The 10,262-nt window shown below is 33.8% G+C and overlaps 1 protein-coding gene across 2 annotated transcripts; it reads left to right on the top strand.

Annotated features, from left to right (window-relative positions):
- Window positions 1-376: 376 nt before the first annotated feature.
- LOC122608476 (pentatricopeptide repeat-containing protein At2g41720) lies at window positions 377-7,199 on the top strand. 2 transcript variants are annotated; one of them, XM_043781582.1, is made up of 10 exons: window positions 377-724; window positions 1,939-2,111; window positions 2,252-2,357; window positions 2,986-4,095; window positions 4,186-4,291; window positions 4,823-5,027; window positions 5,500-5,632; window positions 5,730-5,834; window positions 6,070-6,187; window positions 6,650-7,199. In XM_043781582.1, exons 2-10 carry the CDS (start codon window positions 1,990-1,992, stop codon window positions 6,676-6,678), a joined length of 2,034 nt encoding a protein of 677 aa, XP_043637517.1. In that variant the 5' UTR covers window positions 377-724; window positions 1,939-1,989; the 3' UTR covers window positions 6,679-7,199. The 2 variants fall into 2 exon arrangements, with proteins under 2 accessions (XP_043637517.1, XP_043637516.1); XM_043781581.1 differs by having other exon boundaries at window positions 641-724; window positions 1,934-2,111.
- The last annotated feature ends 3,063 nt before the right edge of the window (window positions 7,200-10,262 follow it).

The following is a 10,262-nucleotide window of genomic DNA, read 5'->3' as shown; positions in this document are numbered from 1 at the left end:
TTCGGAGTAAAAAACACAAAAGTAGGGACATCTCCACGCTATATGCGGACAACTTTTGTTAGTAAAATTTATATGGATAATTGAAATCATATTTTTTTTTATATAAAATTAATATTTTTTACAATATTAATAATTCTAACTTCAAACATTACTTAGATACTTTTGTTTGATAAATTAATAGTCCGTGTTTAGTTATTTACCAATAAAATAACACATCAGTGGAAAAAAAATTTTCCAAAAAAAAACATCAGTGTAAAAAAAAATTTCCAGAAAAAAACATCAGTGTAATTTTTTATATTTTTTTTAGATACATAAAAATAAACTGATTTAAATATCAAAATCTCATCAACAATATCTTCCAAACTCCACACTCATGGAACTCCTCCACTCTCACCCTGTAATCCCAAACACCCAAAACTCAAAACCCATTCCATTCAAACCAAAATGTCACTCAAACCCAAACCCCCCAAAACAGCAGAAAGTGGGTTTCATAGATTACAACAAAGGACAACACCAAGTCTCTGTACATGTCCCAGGTTTCAAAAAATCAGACTTACCCAAACACCAAAGACTCAAACTTCAAAATGACAAGTTTCAAAAAGATTGGACTATTTCACAACTTGTTTCCAAGATTTTTAATCTTGATAATTTTGAGGATATTGATGGCTTGCTTAATTCTTGGGTTGGTAGATTTGCTCACAAGAATTATCCTATTCTTATCAAGGTTCTATCTTTATTCTGTTTTTTTGTTGGGATTTTGATATTTTTGTGTTTTTGTTTGTTGGAATTGCTAAACAGGTTTCATGGTCAATTTTAGAGAGAATTTGTGAAATATTTTAACTTTAGAGTTGATATGAGTTTGAATACTTTTGGAGGTTTTGGTAGCTATAAGACCTTATGATAGTAATATATGAAATTTAAATAGAAAAATAGATGATTTTTTTGTTTTGTTTTTCGGTGTTAAATCCCGAAAACAATGTATTTGTCCGAATAAACAAGATGGTTTGTAGAGGGTGTTTGGGGGTGAGTGTTATACGTAGGTGTAGTTTATTGTGGTTTAAACCACAATGAAGTTTGAAGTGTTTGGATAGTAGGTGATTTTAGCTTATTTGTTAAGGAAAATGCACCATTTTATAAGCCGGCATTGCTTTCAAGCTGTAAATACTTAAAATGGAGTAATATGCATTTCATTTGAGGCAACTATTTACCAAAATGATTGGATAAAAATGAGGATGTGGTGGTTATATGGCGACATTAGCGTTTATGTGCAAGTTTTTCTCATATTTTGGTCAATATACTGGGTAAAAAACCATGTTTATAATATGTAGAACGTTTGAGGTTGATTGGTTAGTATGGGACATATGAGTTACTAGTGTGTGGTATTTAAGGATTTATAGTAAACAGCAGAAGGATTTTCCATAGATTAATGATATACTCTGTTTTGTTAGTCATATGTTGTAGGCATTGAAAGATGATTTTGTATACCGCTATAAAAAGGACAACTTTAACGAAGTATATGATAATTTTTACATTTTATATATACTGATGTATTTAGTGATTACAAAATGACCCAGACAGGATGAAACAGCATCTTGGCTTAGATGTTTTCATGTTTTGTAATAGTACTATAACTAAATAAGGGACAGATGAAAATGTACTTTGGTATTAAATGCTAAAAAGCATAGAAAATATTGGAATGGATTTTTTTTCACAGTTTTTCATCATGTTATTAATTTGGTTCGTGACGCGTTGTATTTGTATATCCCGGTTCTTATCTTTTAGGTACTGTTTGTCCGTTTGACATAGTTGATATCGACTTGTTAACATTGTATGATACATCGAGGATAATTATCGATGAGTGTGAATGATCACTTTTGGTGGATGTGGTCATATGTGAAGCCTCATCTTATGCTTGTGTTTGTTAATTTGGTAGTGTAGGAAATTAGCCAGACAGGTTCTATTGAGCATAGCAACCATGTTTTCAAGTGGATGAAGAATCAAAAGAATTATTGTGCACGCAATGATATATACAATATGATGATCAGGTTACATGCAAGGCATAATCTAACAGACCAGGCACGTGGATTGTTTTTCGAGATGCAAAAGTGGAGGCATGATTTTGTTGTCATTCTTTACTGTTTTGTAAAATGTTTTATTATTTTTTTTTTGTGTGGTAACTTACTAGTTTATGCTGTTTCTTCTTGTAAATTGATGTTACTGACATTGCTTCGAATTTTTCTTCTTGTTTTAGGTGCAAGCCAGATGCTGAAACTTACAATGCTCTCATAAGTGCACATGGACGAGCTGGGCAATGGCGTTGGGCAACAAATATCATGGAAGACATGCTACGTGCAGCTGTGCGTATTTGTATTCTTCTATTATAAGCAATCTTTATATATTGCATGAGCTTCTTTCCTTTTTCTTGAAAACCATATGGTATTTTGCCCAAAAAAGCTTAAGGCTATCACAATTTAACCCTACACGAACTTATTTTCCATTATCAGAATGCAACCTGCAATGTTTTAAAATAGTTAACTGGAGTGTTTCTTTGTTGTTATTAGTCAAATATAGAGGTGGCATTGTGAATCCATTCACGAATGAATATGTCAATTCGTGTTACATTTTATCTCTAAGTTGTAAGAAACTGGTCAAACAAGTGATATAGATCGAATGATACCCATTTTTGTTTATTTAAATTATAATGCGAAAAACGTACTAACCTACCCAACATTATGTTAGTGTGTATGATATAATTTTTGTAATAATAAATGAAACAGTCATACAGATATGCTATTTATATATTTGTTACAATTCAAAATATATGGATATATAGTGTTTCAGGTCAACCCAAGCCAGCCTGCACCGTACCAAAATAAGCGTTACCCAAACTGACCAACTCACCTTGTTACCTTTATTCATAATCCACACTTTAAGTGAGATGTTTCACTGTTAACTGGATCATTATGCAATATGTTTGTATTGTAGGTTCCTCCAACTCGCTCAACATATAACAATTTAATCCATGCATGTGGATCAAGTGGAAACTGGAGAGAGGCTCTGAAAGTTTCCAAGAAAATGACAGAAAACGGGGTTGGACCGGATCTCGTAACTCACAATATAGTATTATCTGCCTTCAAAACTGGAGCTCAATATTCAAAAGCACTCTCTTATTTTGAATTAATGAAAGGAACAAAGATTAGACCTGATACCACCACTTTAAACATTGTGATCCATTGCCTTGTAAAACTGGGACAATTTGGAAAAGCAATTGAAATTTTCCACTCAATGAGGGAGAAGAGAGCCCAATGTGATCCAGATATCGTGACCTTCACTAGCATCATGCATTTGTACTCGGTTTCAGGTCAAATTGAAAACTGCAAGGCTGTTTTCAACACAATGATTGCTGAAGGATTTAAACCCAACATTATATCTTATAATGCACTTTTAGGTGCATATGCTTCTTGTGGGATGAGTAAAGAAGCATTATTGGTTTTTAATGATATAAAGAAAAATGGGTTTCGCCCAGATGTTGTATCTTATACATCTTTACTCAATGCTTATGGAAGATCACAGCAACCCGAAAAGGCCATGGAAGTATTTAACTTGATGAAAAGGAATAAATTGAAGCCAAATGTAGTCACTTATAATGCTCTGATTGATGCATTTGGATCCAATGGTTTTTTGCCAGAAGCTGTGAATATGCTGCATGAAATGGAAACAAACGGTGTGCAACCAAATATTGTCTCAATTAGCACCTTATTAGCGTGTTGTGGTCGTTATGGTCAGAAGGTCAAAATCGACTCCATACTTGCTGCTGCTGATTCACGCAGAATTTCCTTGAATACCGTCGCATATAATTCTGCTATTGGGAGTTATATGAACATAGGAGACTATGATAAAGCAGTAGCTTTATATAAGTCCATGAGGGAAAATAATGTTAAACCTGACTCGGTTACCTATAATGTTCTGATTAGTGGTTGTTCTAAGATGTCAAAATACACTGAAGCTCTTGAGTTTCTTAATGAAATGGTGGATTTGAAAATCTCCTTGTCCAATGAGGTTTATTCATCTGCAATTTCTGTCTATAGTAAACAGGCAAGTCCTTTGAAAAGTTATGCCTTTATTTTAGATTATCATCTTAACCAAGTTACTGAACCATCTCATAATTCACATGTTTTTAATCAGGGCCAACTTTCCGAAGCAGAGTCATTGTTCTCAAAAATGAAGATGACACATGGTAGTCCTGATGTTGTTGCATATACAACAATGCTACATGCGTATAGTGCTGCAGGTAATGTTCTTACATTTAAACCACACCTTTTGTAAAGGGGCGTTTTGAAAGTGATTTTGTGATATTGAGTAATCCTAGAATATATTTTTGCATGTTTTGAATTGTAATTATCACGGTTTAGAGTCTGATAAGTTTTGAGTACTTAAGTAATAGACAATACAAGGGCATGTATGCCTTTTCCTATTATTAAAAGGAAATTATTAACACTTTTTATAACATTGTCCCAGGCAGAACGCTCACAATCTCTTGGTTGTTAGGTCACCTCGATAGTTGATACCACTAGACCAAAGTCCCTTTGGTATACAAGTTATTTTGCTCAATTGTTTGATAATTAGTGTTGCAGGTAGCATAAAACCAATTTTTCGAGGCTTTTTAATTGACCCTAAGTAATTACTTTATCATAGGCAGAATTAGGGTACCTGAACACTAGAATTTGAAGTCATAATCATAAGATGATCACTTCCAATGTGCACATTCTAAAAGACACAGGGTATGGAGAAGAAAGTTGTTAAGGCATATGTTATATTGCAGAGAAATGGGATAAAGCATTTGCATTGTTCCAAGAAATGGAGATGAATGGTGTTCAGCCAGATCTTATAGCTTGTTCAGCATTAATGAGAGCTTGTAATAAAGGGAACCAACCTGCTAAAGTTCTCATCATATCTGAATTTATGCAGGAGAGGAAGATACCAATGAATGACACCATCTACTTTGAGATGTTGTCTGCATGTAGTATGTAAGTTCTATATGCAATCAGAAAACATATTAGGGTGTGAAAAACATGAACTATGGAAGGTTGTACCTTCTAGAGGTGGCTAGATTGGCAAATTATTTGGGCTGGTTAATGTGCCAAACTGGGTTGGGATTGGAACTGGTAACGTTTATGGTATGGGTCAGGGTATTTTGACCCGAAACACTTTTTGCTTACTTGTATTTACCAATAATTGGAGGGAGTGGTTTTTTGATGATTCTCTTATGTTGTTAATAAAATGATTTACAAGTTTTTTGCATTGATGCTACATTATGGGTGTCATTTGACCATTTTAAATCCCACCCATTTAACTCACTAGTGATAAAGATTACCCCAATCAACCCTTTCATCATTAAATGGGTCCAACTGTCCAAGTGCCTTTTTTTTTTGGGTTATTTTTCTTGGAGTCAAATGTTCCTCCTTATTCACCATAAGTAATATTCCTATCTGATTTTAGTCTGCGAGATTGGAGGAAAACGATAGAACTAACTGAGATGATGGAGCCGTCCTTCAATGTAATGTCTGTTGGACTTCTGAATCAGCTTTTGCATTCAATTGGAAAATTGGGGAAGACCGAGACCATGATGAAGGTGATTGCCTTTTACACTAACAATTTAAGTAACTTAATAGCATCATAATCAGTAGGCTATCCATTTCATAATTCCTTTCTCCTGATAATGTATGCAGATGTTCTTTAAAATAGTTGCAACAGGTGCTGAAATCAATCTTTCTACTTATTCAGTGTTGCTAAAGAATCTTTTAGCTGCTGGAAGTTGGAGAAAGTACCTTGAGGTAAGCTCCTCAAACTTTATCTAAATTCTAACATGTACTGGAAACTGCCTATGCAATGTTCATTAATTTAAAATTGTGAAAGTGTTTTCAAAAGGCAAGTATTCCAAAGACATCTACATTATATGCATCATGGGTCAGGAACCCACAACCTGTTGATTGACGCACCCACCTTGAAACGCTTACTATTGTTAGTAAACTATTTAAGAATTTATATATCATTCTTGGGGTATAATAGGTAATGGAATGGATGGAAGATTCTGGAGTTCAGCCTTCAAATGAAATGTATCAAAGTATACTTGCATTTTCACAAAGCAGTGGCCGTGACTTTTCTGTTATCATCCAAGATAGAGTTGGTATGCTTCTTGCTTTTATGTATTTAGTTTAGAGGTGGTGAATTGATTGCCAAAATAGGGAGGGAGGTTGGGTAATGGGTCAAAACAGACCGGGTCAACCAGTTAATTAGATTTGGCTATCTTTGACTCGTTCTGCTCGTTTATTTTTTGGCAAGTTATATTGACTTTAGCCATTGAACCCGTTAGATATAAAACAAAAAACAAAATCGATTCCTTCATAAGTAAATGGGTTGAAATTGCCCATCTACCTTAAAGCTGTTATCTAGTTCTTTTTCCTTCAAATTACCTTCCTAAACTCTGATGGCTACTTAATTGTGACTCCAACGGGTTGCATTGTGGCGAGATGGCAGGATATTACCTTGGATTGTCTACATTGTCTACAATGCGAACTCTGTATTCGTTTGTACTATATTTGGTGTACATAAATACAATGCCTAAGGATCTTTTTTGTGAATTTGGCAGAGTGCTTGAGAAGAAAATCATGCGTATAAAGGTTGCAACAAATAAGGTCAACTGATGCTTCTCGTCTTGCAACCTTGTGCGGCCATGATTCAACAAGAATTGCTGAAATTGTCTTACACAACCGGAACCTGGATCATTGAATGATAGAAGGTGCAAGTCGGGGAACCTATATAAATTCTCTGAACCCTTGACCTTGTGACGTGTAAAAGTGAGACTGGAGACATCAGGATGCGGACCTAGTTACTTGATGGATGTTTGGCGTACTGGGTGCGAGTGTGTTCAGAGAATATGGAAAGCCTAAGACAAAGACTACAATGTCTATGATACAGCTGTAGTGTGAGTTGGCCCCGAATTAAGTCATGTAAATTTGTATAATTCTAGGATTATACTCGCTAGTCAAATCCTAAAATTTTTGAAGAACCTGGACCTCATATAGGGGTTAGCCTCATTTCGTTTAACGGCAGTCTGTTGCTACCATAATGGTTTAGTTGGTGGCTAATGTCTATCCTGGAATAAATATAATTGATAAAATCGTTGATTCTTTAACATAGATACTTTATATATTGCTATATGTCGATTAATAAGCATGTGAATGAGCCCAAGCGTCCAACGAGCAGATGGTTAGTGCACAACAGCACCTAGCCTTCTTCCTTCAGTCAGAGGCTAAAGCCAAGGCATTGATGGTAATGCTGCTAAAATAGCTGATGGAGTGAAACGTTACATTTTGTTTGTTTTTAGAGACCGTTTTCAGGAGCAGTAACACTGATAAGAAAGATGGGATAAAGGGGTGGCCAGAAAGAAAATTTCAGTTTATAAAGTCCATGTGAGTTACGACTTGATTAGTTAAATTCTAGTTGGTTCGGCTAAGAGAAGCCATTGGTTTAACTAATGGCTATCAATAGCCGCGAAAAGGGAAAAATATATAGGTAGCTTGTAGACTTGTAGTTATGTGAAAAGGGAAGAATATATGCACTTTGTTTGTAAATGATTGTTATATCTTTATGTACGTGACAATATATATAACAATTTGACATACAGGCTATGTAAATTATCCTTATTTCATGTTAACATATACTGTAGTTATTGATAAATAAAAAGTTTATTAAGTTGGAAAAGCCAATAACAATGCACGGGGGGCTTTTCCTCATTTGAAGAAGAAAAAAGAGCAAGAATTGGATAGAGGGGGATCAAAAGTGCGATTAAAATTGAGTGGATAAAACTACGAGTTTTAGACGCAAATTTCGTGTGGGTGTTGTAATCATAGTAAACACACGGGCCCGATGTTTAACACACACTGCCATAAAGTAGCTATCATGATCAATGTCTTAACTTTTTTCTAAACGCATGACATAAGATCCTATTCAATGTAATTACTAATTAGGTCACGTGACGAAAGTTGGTGAATATGTTTGTGCCTGAAAAAATATATAACATCTTCTCCAATGATCAAGAAATCTTTTACTTATATAACATCATATCCTTAAAATCCTTACAAATCCTTAAATCTCTTAAATTTAACTTCGACTATATATATATCCTTACATTTTCAATATCGTCACACCTCTTTCATATACAAAAAGAAAATAAAATGTAAAGATTTCGTAAGAACATATTTTTAGTTAAAAATTTCTTCTTTAAGGATTTCTAAAAATGAGTGTACTCCAATGATTGAGAAAAAAAATTTCTTAACTAGGAATTTCTGAAGATTTTAAAAAACTAAACTAATGGAGATAACAAAAAATGTATGACAAGATTAACATTAAAAATAAAAAAAAATAGAATTCATATATTAATATCTAAATTGATGATGTATTTATATTTTAGTTTTATGTATCATTACTTATACTAAAGGGGTCTCCGCGTTATACGATAGTGGTAGCGGCAACGGGTGATGCCGTGGTGGTGGTGATGGGGGGTGGCGGAGGTGGCAGTGTGATTAATAATACAATAATTTTTAATGTAAAAAAAGTGTTTTAAGGGTTGAGAGACATGTGTTGTATATAATTTTATCAAGAATATTATAGGTATATATTAGGTGAATATATTTATATTTATATTCGTAAATAAAAAGATAGAAGCAATTTGGGGTTATTAGTTCGTGTGTGAAAATACACTTTGTTTTTTGTATTTTGTGCGTTTGGAGTTAGACTAGGGTATTTTAGAGTATTTAGTAGGTTCATAATTATAGGCCGACAATTCATCAAAGATAAATTGGGTATATCAAAAACTGAATGGTTGAAAAAAAATTGTTTTATAAAAAGTTAAAATATTGAGAATATAAGTAAAAAAAATACAAATCCTTGTATTCCGCATTCTTATACGTGCTCAATGTCGTATGCTCCTTCATTTCAAGAAAATTTTCACTTTCAAAATAAACTTATACAACATCACGATGTTCGTTGACAATATAATCTATACCTACTAAAATCTTTTGATTGGTTAAAAATAAAGAATGGACATCTTTAGGATATTTCAAAATGAAAAGTTAAATTTATAATTTGGGACTTGACCACACAGATGATGGTCTAATGTTACTGATTTGATGTCTTACTAATGAAAACATCTAAAAGTTTTAAGTTCAAAAAATACCCTTTGTGACCATGAAGGTTTGTTCTAATAACAAGCGGCTTCTCATTTGTAGAAAGTGTATTATTGACGGGGTTTTCGAAAATCCTGAGTTTAATTTCATGCATGCGTGATTTGAGCTTTTCATATTGTCCAATTAATCTCGAATGCTAATTAATAACTAATACGGAGTACCAGTAACTATTAATTCACTATTAAAAAAAACTACATAAACGATACAGTTAACCGGTTGAACTAATTATTATTTATAAATAGTCTATTTTTAGTGGAATCTAATATTATACTTGAAGATTGTGATTTTCTTACAAATAGTTTTGATTTATAAGGGGGTTGACATCGGATGGAAGATGGACGCATTATTGATGTGACATCACCACTCAACACCGCCACCAACATAAGAAAAATGAGCGGTGGCATGAAATGCGTGGTGTGACCATGCGGTCGACCATCCATTTTTTCCAATCATTAACATGTGATTTGACTTTTTGTTTTGTTTTTAAGTTACTTTTTTTTAAATAGTAGTGTGTGGTGAAGTAAGTGGTCGGATGCCAATAAAATTTAAATGAGTTATAAGTGAGTGGTTGAGTTGATGTGACATAAGGTGATTAGTTAGAATTGAGTGGTAAAAAAGGAAGTGGGAGGTGACCTTTTAAACCCTACTCGACACATTATTGAATTCTCCGACTCCGTCCGACACCGACAATGAAAAAATTGAAAAATTTGAGGTAATAGTTTTTTATCGTTTTATGTACCGACAACTAATCCTTTCTCGTTTTCAACAGTCAAAACTCCACCAAAATAAGATTCCCAATGTCAGAGTTTTATGAAACTTTCACAATCCACGTGTTCTGCTGACGCCACATCAACCCACCTGACACTCACACACATTATATATATTTTTTCAATTTAAAATCACTCACTTAAAATTACCTTCTTACCCCCTCTAGCCGTTACACATCATTTCTTCACAAAACCAAAGGGCATTTCCGTCATTTCCAATCTCACTCTCATCTTCTCCCCTCACTGT

Source organism: Erigeron canadensis, chromosome 7 (assembly GCF_010389155.1).
Source record: "Erigeron canadensis isolate Cc75 chromosome 7, C_canadensis_v1, whole genome shotgun sequence".
NCBI lineage: Eukaryota > Viridiplantae > Streptophyta > Magnoliopsida > Asterales > Asteraceae > Erigeron > Erigeron canadensis.
This window is presented reverse-complemented; position numbering and strand designations above follow the sequence as displayed.